We start from the raw sequence: 21,441 nt of genomic DNA on the forward strand, positions 1-21,441 counted from the left end.
GGATCTGGGTTCTAATCCTGACTTTGCCATGTGTCTGCTGTTTGACCTTGGACAAGTCACTTGACTTTTCTGTGTCTCAGTTACCTCATCTGTAAAGCGGGGAGTAAGAGTGTGAGCCCCACGTTGGACAGGGACTGTGTACAGTCTGATTAACTTGTATCTACCCCAGTGATTAGAACAGTTCTTGGCTCATGGTAAGCACTTAACAAGTACCATAGTATTAGGAGAGGGAATCAGTCTATCAATCATATTTATTAAGCACTTACTATGGGCAGAGCAATGTACTAAGTGCTTGTGAGTGCTTAATACAACAGAATTAGCAGACACATTCCCTGCTCTCAATGAGCTTACAATCTAGAAGGGGAGACAAACATTAATATGAAATACAGACATTAAGTTAAAGCATCCCGTTCAGTGAAGCTTATTATCATTAGCATTATAGTAATTATTATTATCGTATTTGTTCATGAATGGTATGTATTCAGCACTTGTTGTGTGAAGATCACTATACTAAATGCTTAGAAGAGTAAAATAGAGGAGAGTTGGCAACATCTTCCTAAATCTACTGTCTCTGACAAAATGCAGATACTGAGGAACATTTATCTCCTTAAAAGGCATAAAGCGGAGGTATCACTACGGACCGCTTCCCCTGGGAAAAACTGAGCATGTGCAGTAGTGGGAAATAAAGAAAGGATGTACCTCCCCACAGCACCTGTATATATGTATATATGTTTGTATTTATTAATCTATTTATTTATTTTATTTGTATGTATTTATTCTATTTATTTTATTTTGCTGATATGTTTTGTTTTGTTGTCTGTCTCCCCCTTCTAGACTGTGAGCCCACTGTTGGGTAGGGACCGTCTCTATATGTTGCCAACTTGTACTTCCCAAGTGCTTAGTATAGTGCTCTGCACACAGTAAGCGCTTAATAAATACGATTGAATGTATGAAAGTGCTCTGCACACAGTAAGTGCTCAATAAATATGATTGAATGAATGAATGAAAGTGCTCTGAACACAGTAAGCGCTCAATAAATACGATTGAATGTGGCGGGGGGGGGGCAGCAGAGAGAGAATTATAGATATGCAATTCCTTTGGTGACCACAGGAGGGCAGTTTCAGAATGGGATTGGCCCCTGAAGCCCAGGATATCTACTGTATGGGTGAGAACCAGTGAATTGGAGTTCTCCAACTTCCTCCCTCTGCCTCCCCCTCCACATGCATACACCATAAGGAGGCCCACCCTACCACCCTTCTCTTCTCCATCCCTCTCTCACAACTTCCTTCCTGTCACGAGATCAGGATCAATCTATCAATCTAATGTATTTATTGAGCTCTTACTGTGTGCAGAGCACTGTACTAAGCGTTTCGGAGAGTAGAACACAGCAGAGTTGGTAGACACGTTCCCTGACGACAGAGATCTTACAGTCTTGAGTTGTTCAGTTCCAGAAGTAGACCAAGGGTGCAAGGCAGGGGACCAGGGACAGAAGACAGGGGATGGTGGGCAGAAGGACGGAGCAGCCTACCCTAGAGGTAAGGGTCTTGGGAGGCTTGGGAGTCAGAGTTCGTGGGTTCTAATCCCAGCTCCACCACTTGTCTGCCATGTGACCTTGGGCAAGTCACTTCATGTCTCTGGGCCTCAGTCATCTCATCTGTAAAATGGGATTGAGACAGTGAGCCCCATGTGGGACAGGGACTGTGTCCAACCTGATTACCTTGTATCTACCCCAGCACTTAGCCTGGTACAGAAGCGCTTAACAAATATCATAATCACTATTAATTAGTATTATGGGGCAGAATATATGGAACTGGGAAATGGGGAGCAGGGAGAGAGGACAGGGAGCAGAGGGGATAAACAAGATTAGCTCTGCTTCCAGGGGAAATAGAACAGAGCTCAAGCCTAGTTCCTTCGAGTTCAATTCAACTCCGAAGAATCTCTTAGTTCATTCATTCATTAATTCTATCATTCATTGAATGCTTACTGTGTGCAGAGTACTGTTCTAAGCACTTGGGAAAGTAAAATGCAACAATAAACAGTGACATTCCCTGCCTAGGATCAGCTCACAGTCTAGAATGGACAATACAAGTAAATAAAATTCCAGATATGTAGATAAGCGCTTTGGGGCTGGGAGGGGGGAGGAACAAAGAGATAAATAAAATTAGAAATATGTAGATAAGTGTTCTAGGGCTGGGAGGGGGGACAAGCCAAGGGAGCAAGTCAGGGTGATGAAGAAGGCAGTGGGAGATGAGGAAAAGAGGGGTTTAGTCTGGGAAGGCCTCTTGGAAGAGATTTGCCTTCAATAAGGCATTGAAGCAGGGGAGAGTGGTTGTCTGTCATATTGGAGGAGGGAGGATTTTCCAGGCCAGAAGCAGGATGTGGGCTAGGGGTTGGCATAGAGACAGGAGAGATGGAGGCACAGTGAGACCATTTGCACATGTTAGTTACCACATGTACCTTGAACCATGCACAGCCTAGGTGTTACAGGCTTTGCACTTCCAGCTCCTGGAAAACCCTGGTGTAGAGGCCTCTATCCCACCATGGGGCCAGGATGCTTTGAGGTTATGCATAAGGGGTACCTAAGAATGAGAGCGGCACTGGCCTCTGGCCTCCATTTCCTCTGGACGGTGGCAGAGGGGAGCAACAAGAGTCTGTCCACCTCCTCCTGAACTACAGACCTCTGAGCTGCTTCTTCTAGTCCAAGCCATGGAATGCTCAAAAGCAGTCTGGGAGCATCCTCTCCCATAAGGGAGTGCTGTGGGAAGGCACATTTGGATTTCTGCCCAGTCACTCTGGGACCCAGATGGAACCGTTCCAAAGCTCAGTTTACAGTGGGCCAAGCCAGGGGCAGGCTGGACGGTCCTCTCCTCCCCAGCCCTGGTTGCTGAGCTCAACTTGGGGTATGGTGGGGCAGCAGCTGAGGGGTGGGATGGGAGGGAAGGAATCCTTGTGAGGGTCACAGAAAACCAAATCAGAGGTGAGGATAAAATGAGTTCCAGTGACCCCTCGTTCGCACCTTTCCTCATTCATTCATTCATTCAATTGTATTTATTGAGTGCTTACTGTGTGCAGAGTACTGTACTAAGCGCTTGGGAAGTACAAGTTGGCAACATATAGAGACGGTCCCTACCCAACAGTGGGCTCACAGTCTCGAAGGGGGAGACAGAGAACAAAACAAAACATATTAACAAAATAAAATAGAATATCATCATCATCAGTCGTATTTATTGAGCGCTTACTGTGTGCAGAGCACTGTACTAAGCGCTTGGGAAGTACAATGTACAAGTAAAATAAATAGAGTAATAAATACGTACAAACATATATACACATATACAGGTGCTGTGGGGAAGGGAAAGAGGTAAGGAGAGGGATGGAGGGGGGAGGAGGGGGAGAGGAAGGAGGGGGCTCAGTCTGGGAAGGCCTCCTGGAGGAAGTGAGCTCTCAGTAGGGTCTTGAAGGGAGGAAGAGAGCTAGCTTGGCGGATGTGCAGAGGGAGGGCATTCCAGGCCAGGGGGATGACGTGGGCCGGAGATCGATGGCGGGACAGGTGAGAACAAGACATGGTGAGGAGATTAGCAGATTAGCGGCAGAGGAGTGGAGGGTGTGGACTGGGCTGTAGAAGGAGAGAAGGGAGGTGAGGTAGGAGGGGGAGAGGTGATGGAGACCCTTGAAGCCGAGGGTGAGGAGTTTCTGCCTGATGTGTAGGTTGATTGGTAGCCACTGGAGATTTTTGAGGAGGGGAGTAACATGCCCAGAGTGTTTCTGGACAAAGACAATCTGGGCAGTGGCGTGAAGTATGGATTGAAGAGGGGAGAGACAGGAGGATGGGAGATCGGAGAGGAGGCGGATACAGTTGTTCAGACGAGATAGGATGAGAGCTTGAACGAGCAGGGTAGTGGTTTGGATGGAGAGGAAAGGGCAGATCTTGGCAATGTTGCGGAGATGAGACCGGCAGGTTTTGGTGACGGCTTGGATATGAGGGGTAAACGATAGAGCGGAGTCGAGGATGACAACCTGCCTGGAATTCCATCCTACCTAGAACTCCTACCTAGAACTCCATCTCTCTGTGTCAATCACTTTACTACGTGCAGAACCCTGTAATAAGTGCTGGGGAGAGTACAATACAATACAGTAAGTAGACAAGATCCCTGCCCTCAGGGAGTTTACAATCTAGCAAGGACGGGGAGTCAGGTGTCAGAGTTGAGAGAGACAGAGACAGGCATTAAAATAAGTTTCAGGTGGGGGGAAAAGCAAAGACTCTGATCACTGTCGATCCACGATTGGTCTGTCTCTGCATAATTAATCAATCAATCAATCAATGGTTTTTATTGAATACTTACTTTGTGCAGAACACTGTACTAAATACTTGAGCAAATGCACTACAGGAGAGTGGGTAAATATGTTCCCTGCCCACGACGAGCTTATAGTATAGAGGACAGAGCCTCATTCTAGACACGTGGCAGGGAATGTGTCTGTTTATTGTTACATTGTACTCTCCTAAGTGCTTAGTACAGTGCTCTGCACACAGTAAGCACTCAATAAATATGATTGAATGAACATAGCAATGCCTCGGAGCTGAAAGTCAGATGGGTGAGGAGATCACATACACAAGCTAACACAATGAGCATGTAGAAAGTAGTGTGTCCTGGTTGAAAGCACGTGCCTGGAAGTCAGAAAACTTGGATTCTAATTGCTACTCTGCCACTTGCCTGCTGTGTGACTTAACAAGCAAGTCATGACTTCTCTGTACCTCAGTTTCCCCATCTGTAAAATGGGGAAATGTCTGTTCTCCTTCCTACTTATACTGGGAGCCCCTGTGGGGCAGAGGTTGGGTTTGATTTGATAATTCTGTATTTACCCCAGCATGTAGTAAACTGCTTTGCACATAGTAAGCTCTTAATGAATAGTCCAGTTACTTAATAGATGCAACACGGTGCTGAAGGAAGAGGACACACCTTTGCCCTTGAAGGAGGAAATTAGGATCAAGGCAACCCATGAAAAAATCGGGCCTGTCCAGATCAACCCTAAGTAACAAAGAGAGGTCCCCAAATATCCAGTAAAACAAAACTAGCAGAAAGTCCTCACCTCCCTTTCATGTGGGCCAGGCCACTCAGGAACTCGTGTCCTTGCTTTTCCTTCCTCCACTAATCTCCTATTCCTTAGAAAACAGTGTTGCATAGTGGATAGAGCATGGGCCCACGTATCAGAGGGATCTAGGTTCTTAACCTCACTCTGCCACTTTTCTGATGTGTGCAATTACTGCATCAGTTTCCTCTCTGATCTCCCATCCTCCTGTTTCTCCCCACTTAGATCCATACTTCACTCTGCTGCCCAGATTATCTTTGTACAGAAACGATCTAAGCATTTCACTCCCCCTCCTCAAAAATCTCTAGTGGTTGTCTTTCAACCTTTGAATTAAGAAAAAACTCCTCATTCTCAGCTTCAAAGCTCTCCATCACATCGGCCCCTTCTACCTCACCTCCCTTCTCTCCTTCTACAGCCCTGCCCACACACTCTGTTCCTCGGCCACTAACCTTCTCACTGTGCCTCGTTCTCACCTGTCCTGCCATCAACCCCTGGTCCATGTCCTACCTCTGGCCTGGAATGCCCTCCCTCCACACATCCACCAAACTAGCTCTCTTCCTCCCTTCAAAGACCTACAGAGAGCTCATCTCCTCCAGGAGGCCTTCCCAGACTAAGCCCCCCTTTTTCCTCTCCTCCTCCTCCCCTCCCCATCTCCCCCACCCTCTGCCTTTCTCCCTTCCCCTCCCCACAACACTTGTGTATATTTGTACATATTTATAACTCTATTTGTTTATTAATGATGTGTATATAGCTATAATTCTATTTATTCTGATGGTATTGACACCTGTCTACTTGTTTTGTTTTTTATGTCTGTCTCCCCCTTCTAGACTGTGAGCCCATTGTTGGGTAGGGACCATATCTATATGTTGCTGATTTGTACTTCTCAAGTGCTTAGTACAGTGCTCTGTACACAGTAAGTGCTCAATAAATACACTTGAATGAATGAATAAATATGTGACCTTGGGTAAGTCTATGAACTTCACTCTGTGCTTCAGTTGCCTCACCTGTAAAATGGGGATTGACATGAGCCCCATGTGGGAAATGGACTGTGTCCAACCCAGTTAACTTCTATCTACCTCAGTGCTTAGTACAGTGCCTGGCGAATAGTACCTGCTTAACAAATTTCATTACAAATAATAATAATCAGTTTGCCCCAAGAAAGTGGCAGCACCCAAGCCCCTTACCTCCTATGGAGCACATAGCTAGAATTTTCAGGACTTTGCTGTTTCTGCACTAGATCAGGGAATGGGGAGATTTGGTGTTAGTTTTGGTATTTACATTTGTTTTCTGAGTTTGTCTCTCCGCTCATTCCCTAGATTAGTAGAGTGCTCAAGTTCTTAGCACCATCCTCTTTTCACAGCAAGAGCTCAATCAATACCACTGACTGATTAATTGTGAGCTCCTTGGGGTCAGAACACCATCTTTGCACAAGGAAGGCCCTCACCTAATAATTGGCAATAAGGAAGGATGACAGTGACAATTCACATTAATTTACAGATACAAATACAGGACTACAGAGAAAGAAATAATGATCCATTCAATCATATTTATTGAGTGCTTACTGTGTGCAGAGCACTGTACTAAGCACTTGGGAAGTACAAGTTGAGAACATATAGAGACGGTCCCTACCCAACAGTGGGCTCACAGTCTAGAAGGAGGAGACAGAGAACAAAACAAAACATATTAACAAAATAAAATTAATAGAATAAATATGTACAAATAAAAGAGTAATAAATATGTACAAATATATATACATATATACAGGTGCTGTGGGGAGGGGAAGGAGGTAAGGCTGGGGGTGCGGAGGGGGAGGAGGGGGAGAAGGAGGAGGGGGCTCAGTCTGGGAAGGCCTCCTGGAGGAGGTGAGCTCTCAGTAGGGCTTTGAAGGGAGGAAGAGAGCTACCTTGGCGGATGTGCGGAGGGAGGGCATTCCAGGCCAGGGGGATGACGTGGGCCGGGGGCCGATGGCGGGACAGACGAGAACGAGGCACAGTGAGGAGATTAGTGGCAGAGGAGTGGAGGGTGCGGGCTGGGCTGTAGAAGGAGAGAAAGGAGGTGAGCTAGGAGGGGGTGAGGTGATGGAGAGCCTTGAAGCCAAGGGTGAGGAGTTTTTGCCTGATGCGTAGATTGATTGGTAGCCACTGGAGATTTTTGAGGATCCCTGTGTCTAGCATCAGGCTAGACTTATCTGGGAAGATATTCCAGAAACAATCAACCAATCAATCATTGGTATTTACTGAGCACTTATTATGTGCAGACTACACACAAGCACTCAGGAAAGTACAATACAATTGAGTTGGCAGACACATTCTCTGCCCACAAAGAGTTTGCAGTCTAGAGGGGGAGACAGAAATTAATTAAAAGAAATTACAGATAGGGACACAAGTGCTCTGGTGCTGAGAGTGGGGTGAATACCAAGTGCTTGAGAAACAGTGTGTCCTAATGGATAGTGCACAGGCCTGTGAGACAGAGGATATGAGTTCTAATGGTATTTTTGCCAACCACTTGCTGTGTAACCATGGGCAAGTCACTCCACTTATCTCTGCCTCAGTACCCTCATTTACAAAATGGAGATTCAATACCTGTTCTCCCTCCTACTTAGACTAGGAGCCCAATTTGAGACTTGATTATTTTGTATTTACCCCAGCACTTCGTGTTTGGCACATAGCAAGCACTTAATAAATACCATAATTATTAAAGGGTACAGATTTAAGTAAATAAGTGACAGAGAAGGGAATGGGAGCAGGGAAAATGGCTTAGGGAAGGCTTCTTGGGAGGACATGTGATTTAATAAGACTTTGAGGATGGGGAGAGTGGTGGTCTGTCAGATATGAAGAGGGAGGGACCTCTGGGCCAGAGGGAGGATGTGGGCAAGATAGAGGAGCTCAAGAATTGCAGGGGGATCAGAAGTGGTTTGGTGAAGAGGGGAGGGAAGGGCTTTATTCTGGGAAAAATGTCTGTCCTTCACCTCTGGGATTCCCTGATGGTTTCTCTTGCCTCTCCCCCTCCCTGTTCCCACTACCCTCTGCTCCTGCCCCGCTAGGGCCTGCTCCTCTTCTGAATCAGATTCCTGAAAATTCCCTTACGGATTTCCTTGGTCTTCAGGCTATAGACGATTGGGTTGACCAAAGGCGGGATGAAGAGATAGGCATTGGCCATCATGACCTGGAGGAGAGGAGACGGGTGCTGCCCAAAGCGGTGCATCATGGACAGCCCAATCATGGGCATGTAGTAGACCAGAACAGCACACACGTGGGAGACACAAGTGTTGAGGGCCTTTAGCCGTCCTTCCCCTGACACGATACCAAGCACGGTATGAAGGATCAGGGCATAGGAGAGGACGATGAGCACAGAGTCGAGCCCGAAAGTGGAGAGGACAACGAAGAGGCCGTAGATGTTGTTGAGGGTGGTGTCAGCACATGGGAGGTGGATGAGGTTGGGGTGGAGGCAGTAAGAATGGGAGAGCACATTTTCCTGGTGGCAGAAGGGCAGGTGTTTCAGGAGGACAGCCAGGGGCGCCATCAGCCCCGCGCTCTTGAGGCTGAGGCTAATGCCTATGGCCCTGATACGTCTGTGGGTGAGGATAACCGAATACCTCAGTGGGCTGTAGATAGCCATGAAGCGATCGAAGGCCATGGCCAGGAGCACACCCGACTCCATGATCGAAAAGGAATGGATGAAGTACATCTGGACCAAGCAGGTGTTAAAGTCGATCTCCGTGGCACCCACGAGGAAGATGCCAAGGACCGTGGGCATGGTGGACAGGGACACGCCCAACTCCGTGAAAGCCAGCATGGCCAGGAAGTGGCTCATTGGCTGGTGGAGGACCGGGTCCTTCTGGATCACATACAAGATGGTGCTATTCCCAACCAGGATGGTCAGGTACATCAGGCAGAAGGGGATGGACATCCAGGCACGGACAGCTTCCAGACCCGGAATACCTACCAGGATGAATGTGGAGGAACTGGCCAGGGAGATGTTGGAGCTTTTCATGGCTCAGACGGGATGATGACATCCTATTGGGAGGAATGGAGAGTCCGATACTGTGCAAAGTATGGCTCAATATCAATCGATAGATCGTATTTATTGAAACCATGCTGTGTGCAGAACACCGTACTAAGCATTTATATCGTACATTATAAAAGACCACGGGCTTGGGGGCCAGTCTTAATCCTGGCTCCACCACCTATCTGCTGTGCGAACTTAGAAAAGTCACTTCACTTCTCTGGGACTCAGCTCCTCATCTGTAAAATGGAGATTAAGACTGTGAGTCCCAACTGGGACATGGACTGTGTTCAAACCAATTATCTTGTAACTACCCCACCACTTAGACTAATGTCTGGCATGTCAACCAATCAGTCAATCACTGGCATTTATTGAGCACTTACAATGTGCTCTATGAGGTTGGTAGAGTGTGATACAACAGAATTAGCAGAAACGTTCCCTGCCCATAATGAGTTTACAGTCTAAGAGCTTAACAAGTACCTTGGCTTAGTGGACAGAGCAGGGGCCTGGGAGTCAGATGGACCTGGATTCTAATCCTAGCTTTGCCACCTGTCTGCTATATGACCTTTGGCAAGTCACTTAACTTTTCTGTGTTTCAGTTACCTCATCAGTAAAATGGGGATTAAAAGTGAGAGCCCCACATGAGACAAGGACTGTGTCCAAATAGATTAACTTCCTCTGATTCCTTAGCTGATTCTTTTATCCAGGTAAGCAACAATACTGTACAGTGTTGTGGGCAGCCCCTTGTCTACTGTGTGATGTTGGGCAAGTCACTTCACTTCTCTGTGCCTCAGTAATCTCATCTGTAAATGGAGATTAAGGCTGTGAGCTCCATGTGGGACATGGACAGTGACCAATCTGATTAATTTGTATCTACCCCAGCACTTAGTGCAGTGCCTAGCACATAGTAAATATTTGACAAATATCATTTAAAAAAAAAACAGAAGAAGGAGACAAAATTGGCACTGACGTGGTTCCAGGGGGAAAATTGAAGACATCTGGTGTTCAGGCTGAATTAGAGAAGTCTGAGGGGTGAGTTATTAACTGTCTTTAAGCCATTGAGTCCCTGAAGGGTTTTTGTGGTAAGTAGGGTGATCTCTCAGTTTCCATATCTCAATCAAGGACTGAAATCAAATGGGCTGAAACAAAACCACAAGAAACCTCAGTTGGACATAAGCTACTAACCTGGAGGCAGAGGCATAAACAAGATGATCAACCAATAAATAATATTTATTGGGCACTATCTGTCCCCCTCTCAGGATCAGACCTGGAGAGTCTCCAGCGCTCTACCGGTCACAACTATGGGAGGGAGAGTCAAGCAGAGGCATATCCATTCCATTCCTAGCTTGGGCAGTGACTAGCGAATGGAAGGTAATCTCCTACAAATCAAACCTCCCCTGCACTGGGCGGCGGCAGCATGGGAGAGAGTCGAGTGCAGAGACTCAAGTTGACTACATGGAAGGACGCAATGGTAAACCACTTCCATATTTTTACAAAGAAACCTCTATAGATACTGTTGTCCACCAGTGAACTTGGCATGACTGACTCCATCTTGTGCATACCAACAGTAACCCTCAATTTTGTGCAGACGGAAAGCACGCCAGTGTGTGTAAAGTAACATTAACTAAAGTGGCTCCTCTCTGTCTGGAATGTCCCCATCCTGTGTTGACCGTTATCTTCTGATAACATCTTGTAAACAGGGATTTTAACACTAACCAAACCATGACAAACAAACGGTTGTACTTTAACTTAGGATCTAGGAATTCCAAGGCCTCGTGCAGCACTACTCTCTGAAATCCTTTGTGTAGCTTAGAGTTGAAACCCAATAAAAGAGGAAGAAGCGGCTGGGATTGGGGCTGCTTGTCACTGGTACCTCTCTCGGGAGGTGAACGGGCAGGTAGCCACTTTCCTTCTTTACTACTCTATCTGAACTCATGTCTCTGAGTCATTTTTCCTATCTGCATCACCACCTTGGGTACACAAACCCTGCGGCTGATTTACAGTGGTTAACATGTTTTGCACCCTACTTCGATAACAATACACTACCAGAATGATTGCAGATGGAGGTGGGGCATTCTGGGAGAGATGGGTCCATGGCGTCTCTATGGGATGACTCAACAGCAGAAAACAAAACAAGACTGTTTCTGTGGAGAGCACTGCACTCTCAGAGGAGGACAATTGAGTTAAACATGATTCTTGACCTCAAGGAGCTAACAGTAAAGCAGAGAATGACCTTCCCAAGTCTCTTTAAGGGCTAGGATTTAGTTTGTATTTGCATTTTGTTGGCAGGAGTTGAGTCATGGACAGAATCCATTTTAACAATAGGATCTATGTCGCAGTAAGGGAGGGGGAAGAGGCATACTAACACAGAGTCAGGAGCTGGGTTTAAAATTTAAGCAGCGTTTCCTAGTGGAAAGAGCACGGGTTTGGGAGTTAGGAGACCTTAGTTCTAATTCCTGCTCTGCCAGTTGCTTACTCTGTGACCTTGGGCAAGTCACTTAACTTTTCTATGCTTCAATTTCCCTACTGTAAAACGGGGATTAAAAGCCTGTTCTCTTCTACTTACACTTTGAGCCCCATGCAGGACAGGGACTGTGTTACTCTGTCTGACCTAATTAAACTGTACCTACCATCGGGGGCCAGAACAGTGCTTGACACATAGTAAGTGCCTAATGGATGCCATTAAAATAAGATTAAAAGATTAAAAGATTGTCATCTAGTCCCCAGAACCTGGCCTCAGGGAGCAGGTGAGGAAAGCCAGTCTTGCACTCCTAAATTTCTAGATTTGAAAGGGACCTAAAGAAAAAGCAAGTGATCTACCCCACCTTGCTGGAGCCAGCATTAAAAACCGCATCCTTGGTCATGGGTTCTAATCCCAGTTCTGCCACTTGTCTTCTTGGTGACCTTGGGCAAGTCACTCAATTTCTCTGTGCCTCAGTAATCTCATCTGTAAATGGGGATTAAGACTGTGAGCCCCATGTGCAACTGGGGACTGTCCACCTGGATATGCTTGCAACCACCCCAGCACTTAATACAGGGCCTGGCACATAGTAAGTACTTAAAAAATGCCATAGTTTTCAATACTTGTTTTCCCTCGCTCTTAGACTGTAAACCCCATGTGGGGCATGGATTACATCTGATCTGCATATATTGTATCAAGCCCAGTGCTTAGTGCAAATCCCACCATTTGATCTCAAATTCTTCCTTAAAAATCCCAAGCAGCAAGTCCTAGTGGCAAGAGCACGGATTTAGAAGTCGGAGGACATGGGTTCTAATCCTGACTCCTCCAGTCATCTGCTGTGTGACCTGGGGCAAGTCACTTAACTTCTCTTTACCTCAGTTACCTCATCTGTAAAATGAGGATGAAGACTGGGAGCCCCATATGACACAGGGACTGTGTCCACCCTCATTACCTTATCTCTACCCAAGTGCTTAGAACAGTGCTTGGCGCATAGTGAACACTTAACAAATATCATAATGATTATTATTAGGGAAGAAAATTGCCACCCCTACTACATCTCTCTGTCACCTGATCTAAGGGGCCACACTCCAGCCCTTGGTTCTATAATTATGGTATTTATTAAGCACCATAGCAAGCACGGTGCTAAACTCTGGGGTAGATGCAAGATAATCAGGCAGACGCAGACCTGTCCCTCACAGGATCACACTCTAAGAAGCAGAGAGAGTGGGTACCTTATCAGCATTTTACAGATGAGGAAACAGAGCTAGGACCTTAACCCAGATCCCTTGACTCATTCCCTCCCCATACCACAACGCTCTTTCCAATAATAACAGTAATAATGGTACCTTTTAAACATCATACACCAAGCATTGTACTAAGCACCAAGCAATAGGGAAGCGGTGTGGCCTAGTGGAAAGAGCAGAGGTCTGTAAAAAGACCTGGATTCTAATCCCAGCTCCGCTACTTGCCCGTTGGGTGACTTAACTTCCCTGTGCCTCAGCTTCCAAAACTGTAAAATGGGAATGAAATACCTATTCTCCCTAATATTTAGACTGTGAGCCCCAGATGGGATGGGGTTATATCTGATCTAATTAACTTGTTTCTACCCTAGCGCTTAGAACCTATCCCGTCTGGACTACTGCACTAGCCTTCTCTCTGATCTCCCATCCTCGTGTCTCTCTCCACTTCAATCCATACTTCATGCTGCTGCCCGGATTATCTTTGTCCAGAAACGCTCTGGACATATCACTCCCCTCCTCAAAAACCTCCAATGGCTACCAATCAATCTGCGCATCAGGCAGAAACTCCTCACCCTGGGCTTCAAGGCTCTCCATCACCTCGCCCCCTCCTACCTCACCTCCCTTCTCTCCTTCTACTGCCCAGCCCGCACCCTCCGCTCCTCCACCACTAATCTCCTCACTGTACCTCGCTCTCGCCTGTCCCGCCATCGACCCCCGGCCCACGTCATCCCCCGGGCCTGGAATGCCCTCCCTCTGCCCATCCGCCAAGCTAGCTCTCTTCCTTCCTTCAAGGCCCTGCTGAGAGCTCACCTCCTCCAGGAGGCCTTCCCAGACTGAGCCCCTTCTTTCCTCTCCCCCTCGTCCCCCTCTCCATCCCCCCGCCTTACCGCCTTCCCCTCCCCACAGCACCTGTATATATGTATATATGGTTGTACATATTTATTACTCTGTTTATTTATTTATTTATTTATTTTACTTATACATTTCTATCCTACTTATTTTATTTTGTTGGTATGTTTGGTTCTGTTCTCTGTCTCCCCCTTTTAGACTGTGAGCCCACTATCGGGTAGGGACTGTCTCTATGTGATGCCAATTTGTACTTCCCAAGCGCTTAGTACAGTGCTCTGCACATAGTAAGCGCTCAATAAATACGATTGATTGATTGATTGATTGACACACAGTGAGTGCCTAACCAAGACCATTATAAAAAAAAAAAGCACTCTGGTAAGCAGGGAAACACAGTCCCTGCCTCACATGGGGCTCACAGTCTAAGCAGGAGAGAGAATAGATATTTAACAAATACTTTGATTAAATACACTGATTAATTAGACCTAATTTACAGATGAGGAAACCAAGGAATGGAGAAGTGACTTGACCAAGGTCATATGCAGCCGGGAAGTGGCAGAGTCAGGATTAGAACTCAGATCCTCTGGTTCCCAACCCCCACCCCCTCTTTCCCCTAGTCTAAGATGCTTTCTCCAGGGTCATGCTTAGAAGAGTGCTCTATACATAGTGAATGCTCAGTAGGGCTATTATTTGATTGAATGATTGATGCTGTCTACCCCAAACACCTTCTGGTTCAGTGTCAGCCTCTCAGTCAGTCAGTCTGTAAGTCAATTTTATTTATTGAGCGCATACTGTGTGCAGAGCACTGTACTAAACATTTGAAAGAGTATGATATAACAGACACATTCCAAGCTCGCAATGAGTTTGCAATCTATAATGGGAGACACATATTAATATAAATAAATAAAATTACAGGTCTGTGATAGGATTGGTGCCTGGAAGACGGGGAGGAGGAGAAGGATCCTGCGGCCTGCCCTCTTAGTCCCAGAACTTACCGGGAGGCAAGGAGCTTGTGGGAAAGCTAGCTGGGGAAGCCAAAAGGAGAAGCTTCACCCGATTTCACCACTCTGCCAGGGAAAGACAAAGCCCCCTACTGCCCAAGGACCTCTGACAGTTTCCTTTCTGTCCAGTAGGGCCTGGCAGCGGCTGCCTCACTTTTTATTAACTCAGGGTCTCCCTGGGGTGCCGAGGGGGAGCCTTCATTGAAGAACAATTGGCCGGTTAAAGACTGCTGACTCTAGCACTACAGGAAGGGCTTGGCCCAAGAGATCAGAGACCAAGGATTCTGGGTCCTTGATCTTTCAGTCCCAGTCTCAGGCCCCCAGGGCTGAAAAGGAAGCAGGGAAGGAGCTGCTTTGAAGAAATTGTTCAAATCCTGCCTCACACACTCCTCAGTGGAGAGAAATGAAAATATCTTGTCATTTCCCTCTGCATCAAGCCTAATTTTTCCAAATTGGCCTCAAGGCTCTCTCCATCCACTATCTTGACCTAATGCCCTGGCTCCCCTCTCAAGTTACTCCCCAGATCCCTCCTCTCAAGTTTATCTTCTAACTTTACCTTGTTCTTGCTTCTCCTGCTTCTATTCCCTCACCCACTCTGTCCTCTGGCCTGGTACACGCCACCCTGCCCACATCTGACAGACCCAGCCCCCAATCAAACCTTCATAAAAGCCTACCTCTTTCAAGAATTCTTCCTCAGATTAGATCCCAGCACCGCAAGTTGTACAAACCCACCAGCCATCTCCAGCGCTTGTGCTCATTCTTACACCCATTGTGAGCACTGCTGCATTTATGTTATCCAATTATAAATTCAATAATAATAATTAATCAGAATAATGGTTAATTAATCAGAATAACGGTATTTCATTCACTCGTATTCATTGAGTGCTTACTGTGTGCAGAGCACTGTACTAAGCACTTGGGAAGTACAAGCTGGCAACATATAGAGACGGTCCCTACCCAACAGCGGGCTCACAGTCTAGAAGGGGGAGACAGACAACAAAACAAAACATATTAACAAAATAAAATAAATAGAATAAATACGTGCAGGTAAAATAAATAAAGTAATAAATATGTACAAACATATTTGCATATATATATATATATATATACAGGTGCTGTGGGGAGGGGAAGGAGGTAAGGCGGGGGGATGGGGAGGGGGAGGAGGGGGAGAGAAAGGAGAGGGCTCAGTCTGGGAAGTCCTCCTGGAGGAGGTGAGCTCTCTGTTGGGCTTTGAAGGGAGGAAGAGAGCTAGCTTGGCGGATGTGTAGAGGGAGGGCATTCCAGGCCGGGGGAGGATGTGGGCCAGGGGTCAACGGTGGGACAGGCGAGAACGAGGCACAGTGAGGAGGTTAGTGGCAGAGGAGTGGAGGGTACAGGCTGGGCTGTAGAAGGAAAGAAGGGAGTTGAGGTAGGAGGGGGCGAGGTGATGGAGAGCCTTGAAGCTGAGTGTGAGGAGTTTTTGCCTGATGCATAGGTTGATTGGTGGCCACTGGAGATTTTTGAGGAGGGGAGTAACATGCCCAGAGCGTTTCTGCACAAAGACGATCCTGGCAGCAGCGTGAAGTACAGATTGAAGTGGGGAGAGACAGGAGGATGGGAGATCAGAGAGGAGGCTGATGCAGTAATCCAGTCAGTATTTACTAAGTGCTTACTAAATGCCAAGCACCTTGCTAAGCTCTGGGATAGAAACAAGTCTCTCGGGATCCACAAGGGCACACAGTCTAATTAGGAGGGAGAACAGGTTTTTATTCCCCATTTTGCAGATGAAATAACTGAGGCATGGAGAAGTGAAGTGACTTGCCCATGTCAGACAGCAGGTCAATGGTGGAGCCGGGATTGGAACCCACGTTGTCTATATTGGAAGCTCATTGTGGGCAGGAAATGTGTCTGTCTATTGTTATGTTGTACTTTCCCAAGCACTTAGTACAGTACTTTGCACACAATCAATCTTGTAATGTCTTATGCTGTCGAGTCATTTCCGACCCATAGAGACACCATGGACACATCTCTCCCGGAACACCCCACTCTCCATCTGCAATCATTCTGGTAGTGTATCCATAGTTTTTTTGGTAAAAATACCCAAGTGGTTTACCACTGCCTCCTTCTGCGTAGTCAATTTGAGTCCCTGCTCTCGACTCTCTCCCATGTTGCTGCTGCCCAGCATGGGTGAGTTTTGACTTGAAGCAGATTGCCTTTCCCTCTCTTGCCACTGCCCAAGCTAGGAATGGAATGGGCATGCTTCTGCTTGACTCTCCCTCCCATAGCCGAGATGGGTAGCATACAGGAAACTCTCCTGGTGCAACCCTGAGAGGGGATTACATACAGTAAATGCTCCATAAATATGATTGAATGAGTGAAGTCTGACTCCCAGGCATGTGCTCTTACCACTAGACAACCCTGCTCCTTCAATTACTTTGACTACACTTTCCATAAATATTTTTATGTTTGTCTGCCCCATCAGAATGTAAGTTCCTTCTGGGCAGGGAATGTGTGACTTCCCTGTTTTATACTTCCCAAGGGCTTAGTACAGTGCATTCATTAGGGGCTAAACAAGTACTATTACTATCATTACTATTACTAGATTCACTTCTGAATCTGGTTCTGCAAAGAACCTTAGCTCAGAGGGATTCTGCAGGCTGTGAGTCAGAAGAGATGCCTCCTTCTCTGGCCCTTAATTTCTGTCTTCTCCACTACTAGCTGAAACCTTGGGATTGCAATGCCTTGGCCCCAACTTTCCAGAAGATGGATGCATTTATAAATTTGAATGAGAAAGCAATGTGGCCTAGTGGAGAGAGTACAGACCTGGGAGTCAGAGGACCTGGACCTTAATCCTGGCTCTGCTAATTACTTGCTTTTGACCTTGGGCAAGTCACTTATCTTCTCTGGCCCTCAGTTTCCTCAACTATAAAATGGGGACACCTGTTCTCCGTCCTACTTACACTGTGAGGTCCATGCAGAACAGGTACTGTGACCAACCTAATTAACTCAGGCCTTCCCCAGACCTTAGAACGGTGTTTGAATCACAATAAGCACTTAACAAATACCTTTAAAAAAAAAAGAAAATAAACCCTTAATGGAGAGAAGAGTTCAGAGGTCGGCTGGGTGTTCCGAAGTTTGCCCTCATCTAAGTGTTTTCAGAAGAAAAGAAGAGTACGGCAAAACAAAAGTTGGACAAATTTGTCACTAATTTATTTTTTTTTAATTAAATTTGTTAAGTGCTTATTATGTGCCAAGCACTGTCTTAAGCACTGGGATAGGTAGGAGATACTCGGGTTCACACATTCCCAATGTCTCAGGGACTTGCAGGCTAAGTAGGAGGGAGAACAAATATCTCCATTTTATACACAAGGGGATTGAAGCACAGAAGAGTTAAATCATTTGCCCAAGGTCTCACAGCAGACAAGTAACAAAGCTGGTATTAGAACTCAGGTCCTCTAACTCCCAGGCCTGTGCTCTATCCATTAGACAACACTCCCTCTCCATTTCATCCATAATAAGGAATAGTTTGGCCTAGTGGAATGATCTTGGGACTGGGAGTCAGAGGACTAAGGTTCTCATCCCAGCTCTGCCAGTTGCCTGCTATGTGACCTAGGGCAAGTCACTTAATTTCCCTGGGCCTCAGTTACCTCATCTGTAAAATGGGGAGTCAATGTCCATTCTACCTCCTACTTATTCATGATAATAATAATAATAATAAAGACAGGACACAGCTCCTGGAATCAGAAGATTTGGGTTTTAGTACTAGTTCTAATGGGCTTAGGCCACCAGCAGAGAAGTCATTCACTCCTTCAGCTGGACAGGGGGCTGTGTCCAACCTGAGAAACAGTGTGGCTCAGTGGAAAGAGCACGGGCTTTGGAGTCAGAGGTCATGGATTCAAATCCCGGCTCCGCCAATTGTCAGCTGTGTGACTTTGGGCAAGTCATTTAACTTCTCTGTGCCTCAGTTACCTCATCTGTAAAATGGGGATTAAGACTATAAGCCCCCCATGGGCCTTATCACCTTGTAACCTCCCCAGCGCTTAGTCTTCTAGACTGTGAGCCCACTGTTGGGTAGGGACCGTCTCTATATGTTGCCAGCTTGTACTTCCCAAGTGCTTAGTACAGTGCTCTGCACACAGTAAGCACTCAATAAATACGATTGATTGATTGATTGATTGATTAGAACAGTGTTTTGCACATAGTAAGTGCTTAATAAATGCCATTATTAACCTGATTATATTGTAACTGCCCTAGTACTTAGGACAGTCCCTCACACACAGTAAGCACTTAACGAATACCACAAAGCAAAAAAAAAGGAGGTTGGTAAGATCCAAGGGCTAGCATGAGCACATGAGCAAGGAGTTGGAGATGGAAGAGTAAAGGGCAAAGAACAGTTGGGGTATAACACTGTTAATACAGTGTATGGTTCTCCGTCACCAGTGAGGGTTGAAAATGCAGCAAGCAGGTTTACAGTTAAATAAAAGGAAAGATTTTCTGAGACTAAGAGTTGCTATGCACTGGAAAAAAAACTTACCAAAGGAGTCAGAGGACCTGAGTTCTAGTGCCGGCTCCACCACTTGTCTGCTGTGTAGCCTTGGGAAAGTCGCAACACCCCTGTGCCTCAGTTACCTCATCTGTAAAATGAGGATTAAATCCTACACCCTCCTACTTGGGCTTTGAGCCCTATGTGGGACAGGGGCTGTGTTCAACCTGACTTCGTTATATCTACCCCAGGGCTGAGTATAGTGGTTGGCACATAACAAGTGCTTAATAAATACAAAAAAAAAAAAAAAAAAAGAAAGGAAAGAATGTCCTTCTGCCTGCAGTGGGAGAGGTTTAGGCCCAATCAGAGACAAGGACTTGGACAAAATGGCCTTTGGGGGATTCTAGATTGGGTAGACTTTCTTTAGGACTGTCAGAGTCAATCCGTCAGTCAATCACATTTATTTAAAAAAATAGTACTTAAGTGCTCACTATGAGCCAAACACTGTTATTAAGCACCTATTGTGTGCAGAGCACTAACCACTTGGAAGAGTACACTGTAACAGACACACTCCCTATAGAGGGTTGCCAGATTCCCCTTGGGGGCCGTGGGAGAAAGTGGACATAAATCTGACTATCTGTCTGATCTTTCCACCAGTTAGAGGTGGCAATGAGTCCTGCCTGGGTCCAGCTCTGCTATTTCCAGGAACTCTATGCCCTTCCTCCCAGGTCAGAACAGAAGAAAATTGGTTGGGAGTGGCAACAGGAGCCAGGTTTGTACAACCAGCCAACTAACAGGGCTGGTAGGGCTAACAGAGAGGAGGTGGGGATCGCTGAGGCTCAGGGATGGAAAGACATAAAACATTAGGACTCTTCAAACTGGAAAGATGAAGGCTGAGAGGGGCCAGGACAGAGCCTTGCAAAATCAGAAAGTGTATAATCAGGTGCAACTCAGAATCCCACAGCCCTGGAGTCTCAGGGGAGCCAGTGAAGTTTGATGGATGAAGGTTTTGGGCTTTTTTAAGTTTGTTAAGTACTTGTGATGTGTCTGGCACTGTATTAAGCACTGAGGTACATACAAGAAAATAACGTTGGACACAGTCCATGTCCCACATGGAGCTTACAATAATAATAATAATTATTATTATAGTATTTGTTAAGTGGCTGCTCTGTATAAGACATTGTACTAAGTGTTGGGGTGGACACAGGAAAATTAACCTGGACACAGTCCCTGTCCCACATGGGGCTCACAGTCTCACTCCCCAATCTATAGATGAGGTAACTGAGGCCTAGAGAAATGAAGAATGAAATGAAAGGAAAGAGCACAGGCTTGGGAGTCAGAGGTCATGGGTTCTAATCCCAGCTCCTCCACTTGTCAGCTGTGTGACCTTGGGCAAGTCACTCAAATTCTCTGAGCCTCAGTTGCCTCATCTGCAAAATGGGGATTAAGACTGTAAGCCCCACGTGGGACAACCTGATCACCTTTTATCCCTCCAGCACTTAGAACAGTGCTTTGCACTTAATATAGTAAGCACTTAACAAATGCCATTATTATTATTATTAAGTGGTGGAGCCGGTATTAGACCCCATGACCTTCTGACTTCTGGACCCTGCTCTCTCCACTATACCACTGTACTCTCCTTACAGCCTTAATCCCCATTTCACAAATGAGGTAATTGAGACACAAAGAAGTGAAACGACTTGCCCTAGTTCACACAGCCAACAAGTGACAGAGCCAGGGATTCGAATCCAGGTCCTCTGAGGCCCAGGCCTGAGTTCTTTCTGCTAGATCATACTGCTTCTCAACAAACATTAGGAAGCATGTTTTCTCTCAGGAAGATGGTAAACATGTGAAATTTGTTTCTACAGGGTGTTGGACCACTGAAAATATCAGCCATTTTTAATGGTATTTGTTAAGTGCTTACTTAGAGAAGCAGCATGGCTCAGTGGACAGAGCCTGGGCTTGCGAGTCAGAGGTCATGGGTTCTAATCCCAGCTCCGCCACTTGTCAGCTGTGTGACTTTGGGCAAGTCACTTAACTTCTCTGTGCCTCAGTTACCTCATTTGTAAAATGGGGATTAAGACTGTGAGCCCCATGTGGGGCAACCTGATCACTTTGTAACCCCCCCAGCACTTAGAACAGTGCCTTGTACGTAGTAAGTGCTTAACAAATACCATTATTATTATTACTACTCTGTGCCAGACATAGTACTAAGCACAAGGGTAAATTCAATATAAGTTGGATACAGACCATGTCTCACATAGGGCTCACGGTCTTAATCCCTTTTTTACAGAGGAACTGGGTCACAGAAAAGTTAATCGGCTTTCACAGGGTTACCCA

General features: G+C 46.2%; 1 protein-coding gene across 1 annotated transcript; it reads right to left on the reverse strand.

Annotated features, from left to right (window-relative positions):
• Positions 1-8,124: 8,124 nt before the first annotated feature.
• On the reverse strand, positions 8,125-9,078 carry LOC119943569 (olfactory receptor 51I1-like). The gene has a single exon (XM_038764644.1). It carries the CDS (start codon positions 9,076-9,078, stop codon positions 8,125-8,127), a length of 954 nt encoding a protein of 317 aa, XP_038620572.1.
• Between the last annotated feature and the right edge of the window lie 12,363 nt (positions 9,079-21,441).

Source organism: Tachyglossus aculeatus, chromosome 2 (genome assembly GCF_015852505.1).
Source record: "Tachyglossus aculeatus isolate mTacAcu1 chromosome 2, mTacAcu1.pri, whole genome shotgun sequence".
NCBI classification, from domain to species: domain Eukaryota; kingdom Metazoa; phylum Chordata; class Mammalia; order Monotremata; family Tachyglossidae; genus Tachyglossus; species Tachyglossus aculeatus.

Coding starts and splice junctions, on each gene's coding strand:
- LOC119943569 (XM_038764644.1), bottom strand. CDS start 9,078: ATGAAAAGCTCCAACATCTCCCTGGCCAGTTCCTCCACATTCATCCTG.